This window comes from Labrus bergylta, chromosome 17 (assembly GCF_963930695.1).
Source record: "Labrus bergylta chromosome 17, fLabBer1.1, whole genome shotgun sequence".
Classification (NCBI taxonomy): Eukaryota; Metazoa; Chordata; class Actinopteri; order Labriformes; family Labridae; genus Labrus; species Labrus bergylta.
The window spans coordinates 14,234,456-14,254,899 of NC_089211.1; the positions used below are offsets into that span (position 1 = coordinate 14,234,456).

Genomic DNA, 20,444 nt, shown 5'->3' on the forward strand with positions numbered 1-20,444 from the left:
TTTCTGGAGTAGCCAGCTGTTAGCATCAAACAAATTCCAGCCAATTCTTCCTTTTATGTTTGCAGCATTGTTCACGGTCTATCGAGTAATGAGTAACCGCCTGTTCTGATCAAAAGCAAAGCAAAATCCCCTCCTCCAGATAGGTCTGCAGTGTAAACACCATCATTTCATGGTTTGTTACATACGTAGGAGCGCCCGTTCTTCTGTTTCAGGTGAATTTCAGTTTACAGTGAATAGTAACTCACACAGAGGCTTCTCTCTTTTTTGAAATACCTGCAGTTAATGGGTTTGCAGCAATATCCTCACCATGCGGCAGATTTGTAAAGAAACAAAAACAATCACAAGTTTGGTAAAGTCTGTCCACAAGAGGAGATGAAAACATCTTTGAAATGCTCCTAGTGATGTAATCCTAAGAAAATTCTTAGACTCATGAAATCTTCTAAGTATTTCCCCTTTAAGTTAGAACTAAATCCTGATCGGCGTAGTGAGGAGGACTTTAAAAAGTTTCTTAAGCAGAGAAAATGGGGAAAAGACGGACATTTAAGAGAAATGTTGTCAGAACACTGAATGACAGTGAGTTAATTAAAATGGTTTTATACTCAACAGTAACTGAGCTTAAAGTAAACATTCTTCCTCTGTTGGGTTTTCTGGTTCTTCTTGTTTCACTTGCCTTCACTGGTCTGTGGTTATATTGCTTAATTATATAACAACATATTCTCTTTTAAGATTAAAAAAGTGAATTATTGATCAATCAATCCCTAGTTTTACAGATCAGACTTAGGAAATACATATGTTAGAACACTTGGCACTTCATTACTTTCTGCCCAAATTGTGCCCGTCTTAAAAACGAATTAATCGGCCTGTTTAAATAATAGCAATTTTTTTCTCCAGATGTCAAGATTATTTCAGAAATACACCAGTTATACTATCAACATTACAAAAATAGAAGTCAAGAACTTTTTTTGTACTATTTCTTTCCTCTTCTGAGTTAACTTTAGGTTTCATCCTCAGATTATACGGGGCGCTCTGACACACCAGTGACACTTATCTCCGCTGCTGACGCTGCTACTTTAAAGACCTCATCTCACTCCAGGAGAGCACGGTTATTATTTGTACAGACTGTGATTGAGCTCAGTGGAAAACCTGGCAGGGAGAAGAGACTTCTCTGTCACCATCTGTAACTAATTCAGTCTCGAACACGGCCTCAGCTGAATCCCCATGCACACTGACGTTCAAAATAAATCCTTGGAAAGGATGCCTGATAAAAGGATGAAGGGTTCTGTAATTTGAGAAGAGTGTGGACATTTAGAAAAATTCATTGTACATTTATGAGTGCAAATGAAAAAAAGCCCATTCAATTTGATGTGATAGGTTTGATTTTCTTGTTAGGGTCATAGTGATTGAGGGATAAAAGTGTATTCACTGAATAAACTCACTATTGAATGTTTTTATAGACCTTAAGGGGTCTCAGTGTTTAAAGGTCTGCAGCTATTCATTTCCTCATTTTCTCATGACTAAAACTAAATTCATACAGAAAAAAGGGGACGGTCCGCACACTGTTCTGTTCAGCTCCCAGTGAGCAATAACTTTATTAAGGTCAACATTAGATCCTTTGGATGAAACTTTGCCCTTAATAAAGTAATTGCATGGGAGCTGGACAGAACAGTGTGCGGACCTTCCCCTTTCTTTTTTCTTCAGTTTATACCTTTTTTTTTGTCCTGCACCTGTATGAAATTTGATTGGATGTGCACACACTAGTCTTTTTTCTCTTGTTTAAACTAAATTCATAAAAAAAAAAGTAATCTACAACAGTACAGTACAGAAGTACAGCATTGAATTCAAACTATGACTTCCGGTTTACAAAGCATTAAATGGAACGGCACCTCCATATCTTTCTGACCTGCTCACTGACTACAGCCCAATCACATCCCTCAGATCAGCAGGTATGGGTCTGCTGAATTTACCTAAAGTCAAAACTAAATCTGGTGAAGGTGCATTAAGTCACCCTGGTGCTGATTTGTGGAAGAAACTTCCTGCTGACCTGAGGTCTGTAAAAACATTATGTTTACTTTTAAGAGCGGCCTTAAAACATTACTTTTCTCTATCGTGTCTTTAGATGCTAGTTTATCTTTGTATGTGTGTGGTCAATATTGAATTGATTTGAAATACATTGTAGTATCGTCGTTTAAAAGATGAGCAGGAATATGTTTCCCTTATTGTATAAAAGAGAATACAATATTTTTTTTAGGGAAATGTACAGTTAGTTTGACATTTGAGCTAGAACCTGCAAGCTCAGTTACATTTCTCATCCAAACATCAAGAAAGCCCAAGCCTATTTAATGCATGTATTTATAGCATATAATAGCCTTTACGTTATTCATAATGACACACATATTTCATGCACTGACTCCTTGAAGGCCTTGTCAGTCTATACCTCAGGAAACTGTGGATGTATTAATAATCTTTTGTTCTTCATCCTCAAAGAGCACCACCTGCTATCACTGAGAACAAAGAGAACAACGGTGGCTATTTTTTTTTTTTATGAAAAGAGTGTAAACAAAACCTCCCACAACTCGTTCATGTGGACAAAACAGTGCACCACATGACTGGAGAGTAGAGGGATTACATTTTTTGTTTGTACTGAATAATTAAAATGTTCATTCAAATCTATATAAAAGTTAGGATAGAAGCACTAAGGTCATGACTCAATGCATTCTCTGTGAATATATTAATGGAGTTGAACAACCTTAGGGTACAGTTATAACCCTTCCTAAGGGAAGTTACATACTTAAGACTATACAGAAATAAATAAAAGAAACTGAGCACTGAGTGGCTAAATTTTAACTTGGAAAAGACTAAAAGTTACATGATTATATCCAAAGTTCCATTACTACAGATAAAGCAAACCCTTTTTTTTAAGCAATGATTTTGATAAGGAATTTACTATTAGGATTTTCTCCATTTCAAACTGAATTCACGATTTTTAAGTAAAAGCTGTAGACCACAGACCCTGTATAAAAGGTTGGACACAGCCTCATGGTTTCCAAAGGGAAGCAAAGTGCAAGAGCTTCAAATGTGCTTACTTTCTAATGGCCAACAGGGGGCAGCACTGCTGGTTTGCATTGTCCAAATGTATTTGAAAAGAAGTACAAATTCTCAGTTGATTTATCACTATAGTAAAATATTAGCTGATGATTAAGTGTAAATCTCTTTACTGGTAAATCTTCATCAATACACCACAGTGTTATTTTTATACATGTAGTTCTAATTTAGAATGAAATTAATGATAAGGCAGGTTATGATTCAGGACCTCTAGTAAAAACAAAACTGAGTTGGGACTCTATTCATTTCAGGTGATATTGTTCATACATCCTAAAGCATTTTTCTTTCACTTTACTGATATGAAAATAGTGAATAGTACAATAAAATGTAAATTGGTGTCTCAAGGGACATTACCCGATCATACCTGCAGTAGCCTTAAAACTTGGCTATGGCTCTGCAGGCCTATGCAATAAGGGTAACAGTCATAAACAGCCAATAAATATGAGGTCAATTTATTTGTAAGTTGTTTTTTTTTTTTTTCAAATTCTAAGACTCCAATGCAATGATGTCACATTTGGAGGGTGTAAGACTACATACGTAGACGCCTCTTATGAAACACAGTATGAGCTCAGTAAGTCATTCTGACCTCTATTCTGTCACATCCTCTGTTCTGGGAACACAGTTACATTATGTAACACACGCATCACAGAAAGAGACCACACAGAGATGAAATGCAATCATATAAAATCATCTTTATTCAAGCATTTTATTTTATCAACCCAGAGGAACCGGCAGTAAAAAAAAAAAAAAAAAAAAAAAAAAAAAAAAAAAAAGCAAGAACACATTAACAACAAAGGATGACAAAATAAAAAAAAAACCTATAAGGCATTTTGACTGTCACAGGCACGGCGTCTCCAGTGTCGCATGCAGCCTCATATCAAAGATACTAAACAGTACTGTAATCCCAGACTTTGATCACGTGAGCGCAAACTTGGCCAAATGGGAGGGCGAGTCTCTGTAGTACGCTTCCGATCGCCATTACATTACAATGCGTGGGGGGCTGGACGATCGTGCGCGAGAGAGGAAAAAAAAAAAAATGCTACAGCGGCGCGTCGCGTCAAACAAACACACACAAGAGGGTGAGAATGACACACACTTATTTACCAATATAATAACACGCCGTGAGGGATAAACACAACGAGGGAGGAAAGGAAGGAAGCGAAGGAAAGACTATCTGCTGAAGAAACCATGCACATGTTTGAGGATTTAATTCAATGATCAAATCATCATTTTCTCGAGGAAGGAGGAGGAAGAGGATTCGCTTTTAAATGTCGTAAAGGAGAAATCTGCAGAGGGAAACATATTCTTACTGTCAAACCCATCGGTGCCACACGAGGACCGTCACTTTGGCTTGAAGTGAGTCTTTTGAACACAATTATCACAGTTTTTTTTTTTTTGTGTGTAAGATTGAGGCTGCTGTGTGACCGCGCGAGGTAACGTTTCGTAATGATATCAAACTGAAAGGAAGGAAGGATTTTTTTTTTTCAAACCTCCGTCTACAGAAGCCTGCTCGCCGTTTTCCTGCTTGCTGCTGCTGCTGCTGGAGTGTAAGAATAGTTGTTCTTGTCTGATCGCTTTGACTCATGATTCGGGGTTATGCTGGGAACCCGCCGCCCTGCCTGCCACGGAGAGGAGCACTAGCGGGGGCTTTTTTTTTTTTTTTTTTTTGCCTTTTCCTCAGCGACCCCTCTCTCTTTCGTCTGCGGCCCGTTTAATACGAGAGCAACAGAGGGATTAAACATTCCTGCTCGCAGCGCCTGTTTGTGCGAGGCAGACTGGGTTACATTGTGAGAGGAACGGGTTGTGGTAAGAAAGGAGGCTATAAATAGCTCATGCAATTCTCGAAAACTATCACAAGTGGTGCATCAGCCTGTGGAGCAGACGGAACCAAGAGATCCCGCATGTAATGTCTCGCTTTTAAGTTGATTGTCACTCAGCGTTTGAACGGGGGACATTTTTTTTTTTTTAACAGAAGTTTCGACTCTGAATTTTTCATCTTTTTTTTTTTTTTTCTGGGCTGTTCTCCGGAGCGGGAGAAAAGCGTAACCCTCATGGATTATTGCTCTTTTATTGATCAAACTATCCGCGGACAGACTGACATGGAAACGGGCTGATCTTCTTGTACGTTTGGATTGAAATGGATACATTTGTGAGCCCTCCGCCTTTGACAGTGATCACATTTGGAACCGCCTGACCTGGATTGTAACAATGTTTTGATCCCCGGATTTACATTACAACATTATATCCGCTTGGGGCTTCATGGATGCGCCCTGCACTTCTTTCTGAAAACGCCCAATTCCTCGTCTCTTATCCGGACGTCTGGTGAGGGTTCTAATCCTGCTCGTTTTACGGAAATACATTTGTCAGCCCTGCTCGGTGTTTGGTACCGATGTAGGATTTCGACATGCCCAGCGCTGACGACCCCAACGGCGGACGATTATGACTACAACAGCGAATTGGGTGGCTAACGGGGCAAGCCTTGAGGACTGCCACTCCAACATCTTCTCTCTGGTACAGTATCAATAAATAAATCACGCACGTCACACTGACACGCTAGCCAGCTGTGATCGACAAGTCATCAGACTGTGGGAGGCACGCGTAAATGTGTGTCTGCTGTACAAAGGTGAACCAATTGCTGGCGGTGTTACCACGGGGTTAAAAAAAAAAAGCCAAAAAAAAAAAAAAAAAAGCACAATATCTCAAAACGAAACCAGTAAATCCCAGCTTAGATAGATAAATAAACATGGATTTCAAAGAAAAACTCCTATTTATTATCTGATTCTAACACAAAACAAAACTCCTGACGCTTTGAATGTAATATTTCCATACGCTATACAAACAAAAAGATTTTATTTGCACTTTATTGGCATAAACATATCTAAATGAACACAAATATATTTCATAAGGCTTAAAACAAAATTGTAAAATGCTAACAACAAATCCTGCCACTTCATTTTCCACGTTGTTTTCATGCCCTAAACATATCCCAAAACGCTTATAATAGAAATTTCAGTGGGGGACAAACTGGCATTATTATGAACATGCATTTTTTTTTTTTTTTTGTTTGGCTCGTTTTTACATACAAGCCTCCTAATGCCTAAAATATCATTTTCATATGCTACCAATCCAATATGACAACATATTTTGTCACGTTGTTGCACTTTTTTGGCACACAAACATCACACAGACACACTCACTCTCCCCAACATTCTCCTCCCTCTTTAAATAATCATTTCTCAGGAAATGTTGCTCTAAGTCTCGTTTCATTGCCAAGCAACTAACTTGGAAAGAAGGCTGCCTCTGTTTGATTTTTAAAGCCAAAAAATGTAAGTTCTTTTAGTTGAACATGTTGATGTACAAACAAAAGGCTCCCCAGGTGATGAATTGGAAGATTAGGCTTACATTTTGGGAGGAAGGTGAATAAGACTGTGACTGACAGCTCACAGCGGAAACAGGCACTTTTGCTCTCAGTTTATCTGTAAAATAAGGGGCTTTTGGCTCAGCAGGCAGCATCTTTTTTTTCTTCTGTTTTTGTTGCAGAAGTGTCTGGTTTTGAGGGTGCAGGAGATTGAGCAGTGTGTTTTCACAGTTTTCATCCTGCAATCAGCGAGTTAACTGTTCTACTACAGAAGGCAGCCGAGTGGAAAGGCATGCGGTATAGACTAAGTCCAGGCTGCTGAGAAGCACACAAACATAGGGGTCCTGAGGGCTTTTTAGGTGATCATGCAGGTTTGTTATACCAGGCATATTATATCAAAAGCTAAAGGAACTCTGTTGTAGGTTATCAGGAAGAGAAACAAACTTTGGAGAGGTGACACATGAGGCTTACAGAAATGTCTACATCTGTCCAACAAAGAACTTGATTTCTTCTTCCCCTTCTTCTTCTCCTGTGTCCATCAGAGAAAACAGGGACTGTAAATAAAATCCTAAGCTCTTCAAAAAGCATCTTATTTGAAATTCCTGTTCACCGACGCTGAAATCCAAAGCATCACACGTCTTAAATTCACTCAGTCTGACACGTTACAGCGATTACGTCTCTGTCATCCCTTCAGCCGAGGTTATTCCCTCGTGGAGAAAAGCTTTCATTCACTTGCCGTGGCGTTTGTTGGCCGTCGTGCTGGCCCCTGTGTGAACATCCCTTTCAGAGCGAGGGAGAAAGAGACCATCCATCAGCCGGCTTGTTGAGAATATTTATGACTGGATGGTGCACAGCGGTGCCTCTCTGGCAGGGCTCCTACAGGGAAGTCCAAGACCGAAAATGAAACCGTAATGACACTCCAAGTGTCCTGGTTAGAGGTAACGTCTGAGACAAAGAGACACACTGACAGACACAGATTGCATACTAATGTTGAGAATTAGACATACTGTATGTACATGGTATGCTGAGGAGGCCTGAGTGTATTGATCCAGCAAAAAGAACACTTTAACTATGAATCTGAGATGAATTATTGCGTAGTTATGCTTCCCTGCATGCATTTTAACCACCTCTGGGTTAGACAGAAATGTATTTTTATTTATTTGTATTTAACAAAAACTTTGTTGATACATACATTTGGAGGTACATTTACTGGTCCTGGCTGGTAAAATGTGAGGATTTCCTGATCTTCTCTTCTGTATGTGCGTTTATGTGCGCCCTAGTATCCTGGTTATTATTGGGGTTTTCCCAGTTTTGTGTTGTGCATGTAAAAATCATCATCCGTAGGAAAGAGTTTAGAAATATGATCCTTTTTAAGGTTTTATTCTTGTCATTTTAAACACCAATCAGCTTGCATCTAATCACACTAATATGTTTAACTTTCATTTAACCACAATGAAAAAACTTAAGATTAAAAATATCTTTTTCAAGAGTGTTCATGGCCAAGACGGGCAGAAGCACAACTAACAAATTTCCAGACATCAAACATAGAATACAACAGAGGTACATAAAATATTAAACAGTAAAAGACACAAAATAACAGCAGATATTTGTTAAGATCGCCCACAACCATAAATACATGACGGAGAAGCTCTACCACCAGATGTGTCTGCCTCCAAGTCATTCAACATCCTTTTACAAGTTTTTGATTGGTACATCAAGTGTCCTGGAAGGAAAACTGACATCTGGAAAATTACAACAAAAACACCAAAAGACATTCCTTTTAAACTTAGCATCTTAACATGGTCATTAAACCCCATTTTGGAGTCTCTTCCTGCTTTTGACCCTATTGATGTTATGTTTTTTTTTTAAGACTGATGTGGTGAGGAACTAGGACACATTTGCACACACATTCTCTATACTGTATTGTGATCATGTTTACAGGGAGATCATTAACCAGGATCTCATATGTATAGCCGGTAAACACTTCATTTTGTATAAAAATTAAAAGCAGGATAAGACCCACAAAGGAGATATGTGATATATACTTATAGTTTTAATCGCTGTTCTTGTGATCTCAAATTGCAGCTTTAATTCCAGAAAACATGATCAATCAATCAATCAGTAAAAAAAAAAAAAAAAAAAAAATTACATAATTAGTTATGGTCCAAAAATGACAAGAATACGATTCCTTATGTAGGGTATTTGTTCACCTTCTCCTCCAGGTCACACTATACATAAAGGACTTGTAGCTAACCAGTGACAGCCTGTTAAACAGCATTCCAGCTCGTACTAACATCGTCCCTCTCACTGATTTACTTGCTGTTATTGCAACCTGCATCAATAAAAAAGTACCTTTAGAAAACGTAAGAGCCCATACTGTGGGACTTTATGGAGGCAGCAGCAGATTACTGTCATGCTCTCTCTCTGTCTCTCTCTCTCTCTCTCTCTCTCTCTCTGGTGATCATCCATCTGTGACTGAAAGCAAACGAGACCCTCGTATGTGGGAGAAAAAGATCGGAGCAAAGAGGAGAGGAGAGGAGAGGGAAAGGAATGGGGAAGGGAAGGGAGGAGGGAACAGTGGAGAAACAGAGGAATGTTTTCAGCTGCAGCGGAATCTGTTTTCATTTTAGGAAAGTATTATGACTGATGTGCATTTCCTGACTGCTAGTTCTCAGTGTGCGAGAGAGAGAGAGAGAGAGAGAGAGAGAGAGAGAGAGAAACTGAGAGGGAGACAGAGCGAGGGAGAAAATTAAAGAGGTAGGAATGTAATGAGAGAGAGAGAGAGAGAGCGAGAGAGAAAGCGAGAGAGAGAGAAAACAGTCATCTTTTCTGTGGACTGGGCAGGTTTTTTCTCTCTTCTGACACTGACTCGAGCCAGAGCCTGAATATGAAATGCGAGGAGGAGACAGTAAAGAGCTCGCCTCACGACACAGGAAGCCTTGGTGTGTGCCTGTGCCTGTCTGCGTGTGTGTGTGTGTGTGTGTGTGCGTGCGTGCGTGTGTGTGTGTGTGTGTATGCTGTAAACATTGTAAACCATCTAGACTCTGGAGACAAACTTCAAACACCCATCATATTATACACACACACACACACACACACACACACACACACACACACACACACACACACACACACACACACACACACAGATATGCATTCACAAACACCACGGGGAGAAAGGGGGAAAAAAAATAAACACCCACATGCTCGCACAAACATATGTAGCACAAATGCATCACACATACACTAAACCTTCCACCCACACACACACACACACACATGCACATAAGCTCAATACTTCCTATATCCCAAGGACGTATGCTTGAACAAACATAGGTAACAGGCAGAGGCCTTAATTAGAGGACTAACTGTGTCCCCTCGATGGTAATTAAGTGTCCTCAAGTGCAGGTCTAATGTGATCAGGTAAGAAGTGCTCGTTAGTCCAACTGTATTCCAATAGAGATCCTGCATGTATAATGATGATGATGCTACTGTCTGGTGTAGAAATTAAGTGCTAGGAGACGAGGCAGAGGGAGAACCATTAACAGCAGAGTTCTGATTTATGGCAGGTGAGTGGCCGTCTCTTGTAAGAAGAAGGAGGTAATCAGGGATGGAGGCTTTTTAATATAGACTGTTTGCATTTCCCGGTTATTAATGATGGGCTGTAGAGGGATGCATAAGGAGGAGAGAGAGGCAGTGGTTGGATGAAGTGTGTGTCAGGATCTGCTGGGTCGGAGTATCAGTCGAGTTCATATGAGGATGGGTATCATTAAGGCACTTGTTTGTTTTATGCAGATATTTTCATCAGGGTCTGTAATAGTTTTACAAAGCACCCTAAATAGGGAATTAGTTTGGATACATAAAACAGACTAGTATCTGTTGGCCTTGTAGGCAGGTCAGACTCAAAATATTTGGCTGAGCCTGCTTGTTTTATTGAAGGAACATGTCTCCCATGTCAGTACTCTGGCTCATTAATGATTTTTTAATCATCTCTGGACAACAGTGGAGTTCAGCTTTGAGAAATCTCTAAAACTACAAGTAGCAGGATCACTTGCTTTGTTGCATTGGATTTGTCGACGATAAGATGAAATGAGATAACCAGCCTTTAGAGCAGGAACATATCTGATGACAAGATCTGATAAGTTAAAACCAGTGACTACAGCTGCTGATATTCTACACTTAATTAGAAGTACTTTTGAAACGTGTAATATAAATCGACACATCCTAGTCCTGACATTGAAGCCACAGCAGCGTCCTCTTACTCAAGGAGAGGATCAGTCCAGGCTTCCCGAGGCTTCACTCCCAGTCCTGTGCTTCATGCCCTATGGAGCCGCTCCATCTGGCTGCTTCTCACTAAACAGTCCACCCCCCCCCCCCCCCCACACTCCCCATACGCCCAACCTGCGCTTTTGGCTCTGCTTGCTCGCTATTTTGACAGCTAGCTCTGGCTTCACCTTGAGTATCTGTGTGTGGAGCCTCCCACTAATCTGCCCCTGTCACTGCTGTGGGAATCCCTTGTCATCTCAATATGACTCAAGCCGGCGTTGGCCCACCTGTGTGAACATGACTTTCTGCATGTCACACACAGACAAAGATGTTCCTCAGCTAGTTAGCTATGACAAACTGGTGTGTGAATAACCGTGTTAGGAATTAGGAACCGACAGAAACAATACAAAGTGATGTACGCAGGGATTAAAGCAGAAGTTATCTTTTGACAGAAAAAAAAAAAGTTTCTGGAGCCCCCCCAAAAGACCTTGTTTTGATGAACTAATAAATAAGTGGCAGGGGAAGAAGTAGTCAGATCTTAGAAGCAGCCTACAGTAGTAAAACTAAAGTGCAGAGATAATCTTAAACAAATTATAGTCCTTCACTGATAATTACTTAATTAAAAAATAAAAAAGCCATAAATTATACTTTGAAGTATAAAAGCATTAACAATGCAGGATTCTTTTTAGGAAATATATTATTATATAATACATTTTTTGGTGTTATGTTATTGTCCTATCTGATGCTCATAGTTTCAACAGCTCATTTGAATTGATGTATCACTTTACATTGGCCTGCTGCTGGGTAGTCCTGGTGTTCACCTAGAATTCAAGAAACATACATTTTGACTCAATATCAAAATGTACCTTTTATTATAAGAGGCAAAAGGAAAGATGTGAACATTTTTGTTAAAGATTTGCTGTTGAGTTTCTGTGTCTTTATTTAGTATTTAGAGATAGGACAGTGGTTAAAGTTGGAAATCGGGGTGAGAGAGAGTATGGAATGATATGCGGGAAATAAGCCACATGTCTGATTTGAACCTGGGCCGTCCGCCTGGGTAACCAAGCCTCCGTACATTGGGAGCTCACACTGCCCATTAGGATACTGGCGCTCCCAGTGTAAACAAATGTAACTGTGTTAAAAGAACATTGAGCTGACAGCTAAGGTTAGCATTTAACAAATGTCTAGCTAACATCAACGTGAGCAAATAACACCTTCCCAATGGTAATATACCACAAATGAAGAGGTAACCTTTACATTCAGCCACTTCCCTGCTAGCAGTAATATTAGCTATGAAGTGGCTTTATGCTAACATTAGCTGTTGTCTAAAAGTAGCTATAAATGGTATTCTAATTTAAAATTTGGCACAAATCTTATTATTTTTACCAGCCATTGTCGTATAAGTAGCTCATTAGTTGTGATGATGAAATGTTAACGATTTCTCTTATTCCCTGCTAGCGCCTATAACCTAAAGACACTCATGATTCTGTTGTCACATCTCTTTTCTTCTTAAGTTCTCTTTAATTTATGGATGTTATCTGTTGAGTAGGCTTGTTAAAGCTCCGTCAGATATTTGAAGAACGGTTCAAAGACTGATAAGGAACGAGGAGGAAGAAAGAGTGAGGGAGGGAATCACCGCTGGTCCCTAGCTGGAAATGAGTCAGGATGGTCAGGAGGAGGAGTATTTCTGAGCAGGGTGGCTTGAGTGTGAAATATGTAAGCTTCTCAGTGCCAGCTGTGAGCTATTCTCAGAGCCCACTGGTGTTCCTGTGTGCACAGCGACACAAGGCTGAGTAAGAACAGAGGATTGGTAGGAATGGGCAGTAGCTGGAGCCACCAAGTGCTTGTGATTGCTGGAAAGTTGGCTGGTAATAGATAGATAGATAGATCGATGATCCATGTTGCACATTCTTCTTTCAAATACAAGTTAAAGTCAAGAAAAAAGTCAAACTTTACATCAGATCAAAACTAAAAATACAAATTAAGAAGAATTATGCCTTTTTAAGTGTTACAACATCACACATGAAACCTGTGCATTGGTCTGTAAATCAGCATTTTGATGTTAATTGCCAAAACATATCCTGAAGAGCATCTCTTCTTTTTTCTCTCCAAAGAAAGTCCACTGAAATATTTTTGAAAGAAAGTTGTATTGATAAAGATATATCTAAATATCTTTGACAGATAAATAGGTTTAATGTCCCTAATGGGATATTCACAGATTCAGATTTAGATATGATAACTTATAACTTAACAGCACAACATATACGATCAAACAGAGAATATGCTGGGTTTAGATGGGTGGATGGATCGATGGATGATGTGGAGGCTGGATCTTCACATCAGTTTTGTTAATGAGTCTGTGGTCACACCAGTCTGTTGCATGCCGTATTTACTTGTTTCAAGGATTTATTTTAAGAAGTTTGGTGTCAGCCTCTCGCCTGACACCAAACTCTTGGCCTGCTGCCTGATTGCTTGATAAGTTCCAGAAACAGATGAAACCTGAGTTTGATGGTGCATCTGAGCCACACGAGAGTTGCAGCTTTTGTTTGGGGAAAAATCTGTTTGTAAAATCTCTTCACCTGACTGCAGACACATCAAGAAAGGGAATTTCTCTAAAGGGAGATGCTGCCCTGCTTGGAGCCAGGTAAATATTTTCTGCAAGCCCGCCAGCTTTGCCAATATCATGCTTGGCTGGGATTCAATTGCAGTTAGAGCACACTTAGGTTAAAGGGTGTGTTTGGGTGGTGGTGGTGGTGGGGGGGGCGACAAAACATTAACATTGTCTGCCGTTGCTGTTGCAAATCCTAATTATCACGTTCCATTGAGAGATGATCTGCGACCAATCAAACGGCTGCTTGATGAGAACAAACACATTATGTGCAGAGTGTTGGTTCACAGACGTTTTTGGTGCATTGATTCGCTGCACGCTGCCAAACAGCACATTCTCTCATCCTGAATTAGGCAGACACCCATGATTTTTCAAAAGCTAATGAAAATATGCTCAGCTCCATTTCAGACCTGGATGGCTTCATATGGATTCAAATGGACTTCTCAGAATAAAAGTCAGACACAAATGGATTTTCTACAAGTAAAAGATAATGAACCTGCTATATTGATATTATATCGGTTCCAAAGGGTGAATGGAAGGACGGAAAAGAGCTTCATTATGTAAGACTGTTAGTGTGTATTTGTGTGTGTCTGTAAATGCGTGTTAGCAGAGGACTTCTGGTGTTTAAAAATCTGATTGGCTGCCACTCCCACTCAGTAAGCATGCAAGAGATCACAGACAGCAGCCAGGTGAGTTGCAAGTTGAAACCTGTTCTGGTGTGACCTTGAGTGAAAATAAAGGCCCAGCCCTCTTTTGCAGAGACACACACACACACACACACACACACACACACACACACACACACACACACACACACACACACACACACAGAGACACACAAAACAGAAGCATTTTGCCTATCTGGTGTGGAATGAATCAAGAGAAAGTCATGCTGGCTTCTGCAGCACTTTATCAGAGATGGCATCCCTGTGGAAAAAAATCAATGCAGGAAATTACAAGCCTAAATGAGATATTCTTTTCATACCTCTTGTGCTCCATTACCCAATTTGAGGAACAATCACACTATTAACTACTTGTAGGCATTTCAAAAAACCTCCATGCTGTGCTAATTGTACAATTACTGTGCTGTCATTTTTCTCAGCAAAAAAAAAAAAGCTCAGTGTGCAATGCTACAATGCCTCTGATAATCCCAGGACTTCCCTGATCCATGTATGACGTGACAGATTTCAATCTCCATCCAAATGAAAGCTGATTTATTGCGGCTGCAAGGGAACAAATGTAGAGACACCAAACGGAGCAAACAGTGTAGGAGATCTCTTTGTGATTTTTTTAAAAGGTGAAATAAGGTCCACAGAAGTGCTCGAGATGTTACATTTCCACGGTAACCCTGGAGACAGAAATCTAAAAAAAAAAATGAATACCTTGCTGAATTCCTATAGATGTTGTATGTTGCCTAGCAACTGTTTTTACTTCTCTCTCGGTCTTCTATGTTTTTTCCTACTCTGTGATTCTCAGTTTCTCTGTCTTTGTGTGTCACTTCTTCCTCCCTGTGGCTTGTCACGGTTAATTTAGTTACACCAGAGACGCTCGTAAAGCCGAGCCTGGTTTATTTATTTGCACGTTAATAATTTAGGCTAAGCGCGGCCACTGCTTTAGTCCGTCCCTCTGTACGCTTTAAAAGCATCCTGACGCTGCAGCTTTCTGTTGTTTTTATTTGCCAAACTGGCTGGGGATCTTGTCAGCCCCTTTTTAGACGCAGTGCACACACACTCTCTGTCCTTATTGCCTCCCTCCCCTCTTTTTGTGTCAGGTGAGAAGTCACGGTTTGATGGAGGCGTTCTGCCGCGTGATTGGCAGGTCTATCCGTCACTCAACCCCGGGGACTCTCGCTGCTCTAATTAGGTCGCTTGGCTTGCTCACCTCCCAGGGCTGGATGCTGCAGCAGAACACAGATCAAATGACGGTCCCTTGTTTTGCGGGGACGTGTAAAGGTGGCGGCAGAAGGCGGAGGAAAAGCATCTGTTTAGTGAGTGCAGCCCCAGAGGACTGTTTTTCTACACCTGTTTGGTGCTTTTGTGTCGCCCTGGCCGCCTCACAAGTGCAGCAATGTGCATCGCTCTTCATTTGTGGTGTAAAACGCCAGAGGGGAGTGCTACTCCTTGTGGGTTCATTTGATTTCAGTGGGTTAATTGATGAAGGGGGAGTCATTGTCTGTTCTGATTCCTGCCACTTGTTCCTCCAATGGGGGACTTTTCAACAGTACAGACAACCTGCATTGTCTTTGCCAGTATAAGTTGATTTAAAATGATCTGTGTTAACCTTACGACTCTGATGCACTCAAATATTACTTTTTTTTGTTTTCTAAAATAACAATATTTTACACCGGCCATAGTATAGTTGTATCACATGAGTAAGGGCGATTATGAATTGCTGTATCAATGGTTTGTCCCACCCCTATCAACCACTATCTATTGCCATCACAAATAGTATCAGCACACAGCAGCAAAGAGTTGGTTGATGCTTAGTAACATTGTTCTCCTTTTTTGTTAAAGATATGTTGGAACGATGCAGTCAGCAGCACTAGACTAACTTACAATGAGATGTAATGTTCGATGACTGCTTCTCAGTAAAAGCTGGTCTGTATTTTGCCAGTTTAATGCTTTTAATGTCAAACAGTAACAAAAGTAACGTTAGAATAAGTTTTCAAACTTTGTTTCCTGTTTTAGCGCAACCTCACCTCTAACAATGCAAGCTACTACAGGAAGGACGATACACAGTATTGAGAAGATGAATGGCTATAAAAAAAATAAAATCAGATTACAACAATTAAAAAATCTGTTGTTTAATTGAATACAAATCAGAGTAAAGCCGAAGAATATTTTCACATTTCCTCAGGTGAATCCTCTCACAGTGTCTGTCTTTGCCTTGTTGTTTGACATTGCATAAAAGACAAACAGATAGCACTGTGTCTGATAAAGACCTGCAGTTTTATCTAAAGACTCACAGGCATCACAAGTGGTCAGAGCACACCCCAAATATTGGCAGCTTGTCAAGCGTCTAAACAGATTTGATGGTGATGAGAAAGCGATGCCACTCCGACAGAATGAGTGTTCCACTTGTGCCAGAGTAGGTAAAAACTGCTGATGCAGGCTGTCTCTCAATTGCCCAAAGTGGCTCCTTTGTCAGACTATCAGACTGCGCGGCTCTTACTCTCTGTTGTGAGATTCCTAAAGAAGTGGCATCTCTCTTAGACGCTCTCTGTCAGCTTTGATAGAGCACGACGCGCTGCTCCATTTACATTCACATCAGCTGCAGTGTACTTAATGAGCTCAAGCACCTGAGTATAGTAAATGTTGTCTTTTTATATATTTCTGCAGTGAACACAAACACTTTTTTAAAAAAAAAATCAGTCTTTTCTCTTTGCATCTGCAACTCAGACAAGCAAATTTTCAATTTTAAGGATTCGCTCGGAGTTGCACATTAGACATTTTAAAGAAAGCTCATAGAGATAAGAGGTACTCCTTTTTTATTTTGGGCTTTATGCCTTTATTGGATAGGACAGTGGACAGAGTAGGAAACTAGGGAGAGAGAATGGTGAATGACAAGCAGGAAAGGAGCCACAGGTTGGACTTGAAGCTGGGCTGCCGGCTTGCAGGACTATAGCCTTCATACTTTGGGGCCATGACCTAACCACTCATCTGCGCCCAGGAGGGATTGCTTTTTGTGCCAAAATCGGCATAAATTGAAAGTTCATCACGGACGCTTTACTCATATAAAGTTAATTCACCTTAAAATATGAGATCAAGTTGGAAAAACATTTCAGCGGGGCCATGTGTGAAAGGATCTTAACTGTTTGAAGTAGGAACAATTGGTTAACTTTTAAAATGCAGTTGCATGCTGGGAAGTTGAAGAGGGCCATTCAAATGTCCCACACGTTTTTGAGAAGGATCAGGAGGACTTTCCTGTCTGTAGAAGGATTCCTGCACGGTGCATGTAAAGAGTGTTTTCCTCTGTATTTTATATATAGCTCATTAACGTTGTGCAGTTTAAAGTGAGTGTGTGTGCTGTTCAGACCTGCAGTATAACAGACCTCTGGAAATAGGATCCTTCCTTCCGTTAAAATCACATGCTTTAAGAGTTCATCCCGTACTTTCTCTCTGAGCAATGCATGCTGAAGATTAAAGTCCTAACATTCATATTTTCTTTTGATTACAAGCACATGTCCGCTGCACTGAAGTTGACCTCTGCTTCGGATACAGATTGTATTCTCAGAACCTGGGCTCAGTTCACCTTTTATACAGGAAATTATTTTTAACTCTGCTTTTTTAGCTCACGATGCCATTTGGAAGACATTTTCAAGATAAAAGAATCAATCACAATGCGAGAACCTGATAAAAGGGATTTTAATAGAATACTCCCACCTCCAAACATATTCTGGAAACATACCCTTAGCTGTTATCTTTTCTCTGTTTGCTAGACATAAAGAGAAGAATAACAAAAAGGCGAGAGCTTGAGATCCTCCTGGCTGTATTCAATAGGCATCCATGACTGAGAGAGTGAGAGAGAGCGAGAGGGAGTGAGAGAGAGAGAGCGCTGAGAGATGAGAGGGAGAGCACAGACGGCAAAGATAATAGAGGTGAGAGTAAGGTCAAAGCTTTAGTCCGTCTTTGCAATGGAAGGAAAAGCTCTTGTTTTTGGTCCCGCACTCAATCAGAAATTGAACCAGCTAACCTGCAGAACGAGGGGATCGGAGGAGTGCTCGCTTTATTGACAGAGAAACAAAATCCACACTCGTTTTCCTTGACCTTTTTCGGCCTTGTTACCCCTGTGTTCGTTCTTTAAAGAGACGGAGACTGCTGGCTCGAATAATCGTTGATTTGCTCTCATGCACTCGGAAGGATAGCGCGGGATTTGCTGAATTGGAATGCATGTTTGCTCTGCTGCTCCCTTGCATGGAAATCATACATAAGGATTTGCTGTTCCAAAAATCTTCACTTAAATTATTAGAAAACACAGTCGGCATCATGAGCGCTTTTTCTTAAGATATTTTATGTATTAAAACATTTGATGTCAACCTAAACACACACCTCGGTATACAATTTAACAAAAAAAAAAAGAAAACAATATTTTTTGAAAATCCAGCAGATGTGATTTCTCATCACTTTAAGAAAAAGATTATCACAGTTTTAAGTATCTCTAACAGAAACATTTTTCTCTTTTGTTCCGAACCTTATTTTTTCTGTGCAATGCTGCAGCCTTTTTTTTTTTCAAAATCTGGAGATTTTTAAAGAGGTGAACTGTTGGCTTTTGTGTTTCTATCGTTTAGTACTACTTTTTCTATTGTTATAAAATATTTTATTGAAGCATTTCCTGTGGATGGTTTTCACTCTGGGCAGTGAAGATGGCTTAATGAACCTGACATCAAAGAGCTTATCCTCTTTTTATGTATAAAATCCATTTATAAAAATTTACTTTCCCATTTTTTTATCTTCGAAAAAGGTCCATTGTTAGATGATTCTGCTGATTTTACCACCAGACCAAAGACTTACTTCTAACTATCATTCATTCTCAGCATGACATACTTTCACAAAGGTAAAGCCCCTTTCACATCACCAAACACCCCTGAACGTTTCTGGAACAGCCTGCTCCTGACATTTTCCAGGTGTCTCAGCAGGCCAGACATGAAAAGGACGATACGTATAACCACAGTGTAATGTTTACAACATATCAAAGAGGATGTATGAAGCAACAGATTTGGACACTTTAATGACAGTTATTGCCTTTATATCAATGCTACGTGTAATTGAACATATTATAAAAGTATAAACAAAACGGTAAAAGAACAAAAGATGAGCTGCATGACATGCACATGTTGCATGATATAAACTTCATGACCATGCCAACTCGCTCAAACACAGACTCTTTGCAGCGGGCTGGCAAGAACATTTCTGGACGAAGCCAGGGTGAAAAATTCAGCTGTTGGCGTTCACACATGCAGCCCGACTGGACACTTTCTGCATGTGTGAAAGAGATGTCTGCACTTCAATAATCCTTATCCAAAACGCTTTCATGACTAACAATGAAGGAACTAAAGCTAAGATGATTAAAGGTTGTTTTTATTTGCGTGACAGGATTTTTCTCACAACAGAGATTTGTCACCGAAGTTGCAAAGATAATATCTCTACACACTTGACAGGTTTTTTTTTTCTGCTTTCTCTATCACCTTACACATGATAATTTATTCATACAAATATAACAATTAACAGTTTGTATAAATGTGATTTCAGAGAGCTGATTCACCAAACCAAAGTGTGCCGAGACACACTTACATGTAGATGCATTTGCACATTAAAAACAGAAACTGTAACATACACACGCACACACGCACACACAGACACACACACACACACACACACACACACACACACACACACACACACACACACACACACACACATAAATATAGACAGATCTTAACTGTCTTCACCGAGAAATAACTGGACATCAGCCGGAAAATATGTCTGCCTCTTCATGCATGTCAGTGTTTTTGAGCACTTCTGGTCTGCACATCATCACAGCTGCTGTGTGATGTTTGTGTGTGTGTGTGTGTGTGTTTGTGTGTGCGTGTGTGTGTGTTAGTGTGTGTGCAGGCATGTGTTTGGATATGCCTGGGAGCATGTGACTGGAGCTCTGTTCCTCTTTCTGCAACTGTGCCACAGCTAATCCTCCACAGGAGTTCAGCAGGGTGTTGGGTTAGTGCTTTACACACGGCCAGCAGATACACAGCACCTGTGTTTGGGTCTGCAGGAAGACACAGTGCAGCCTCTGGCCATTTAATGCAATATTTCACCTGAAAATGCTTGCTACTTTAAGCCATGTACTTGCACAAAACAAGTGAGCCTTTCCTGGCCTTAAAGCCAAACAGTAACAATAACCCTCCACTCGTATGTTTTGCTATTGCTGCTGCTCTTGAAATTTGACCTTCACTCTGCAGGATGATTTATCTGCAGCTTGACACCACCGGGCTGAAGGTGGAGAGTCTGACTCTGCTCACCTTAAATCTCAGCTAAAGGTGTATGTGTTACTAAATAGTAGCATCGCGACTATTTTGTAAAAAATGATTGTGTTGATGCGGAAGTTAAATGCAGT

At 40.2% G+C, this 20,444-nt stretch overlaps 1 protein-coding gene across 4 annotated transcripts in view; it reads left to right on the forward strand.

Moving 5' to 3' along the window:
- The first annotated feature begins 4,034 nt into the window (after positions 1 to 4,034).
- The window catches only part of LOC109981152 (mediator complex subunit 13L), an 81,402-nt gene continuing 64,992 nt past the window's right edge, over positions 4,035 to 20,444 (forward strand). For all 4 annotated transcript variants that reach the window (XM_065965372.1, XM_065965373.1, XM_020629812.3 and 1 more), the window contains exon 1: positions 4,035 to 5,613. In XM_065965372.1, coding sequence (XP_065821444.1) covers positions 5,542 to 5,613 — 72 coding nt within the window. In that variant the 5' untranslated portion in view covers positions 4,035 to 5,541. The remainder of the gene's footprint in view (positions 5,614 to 20,444) is intronic.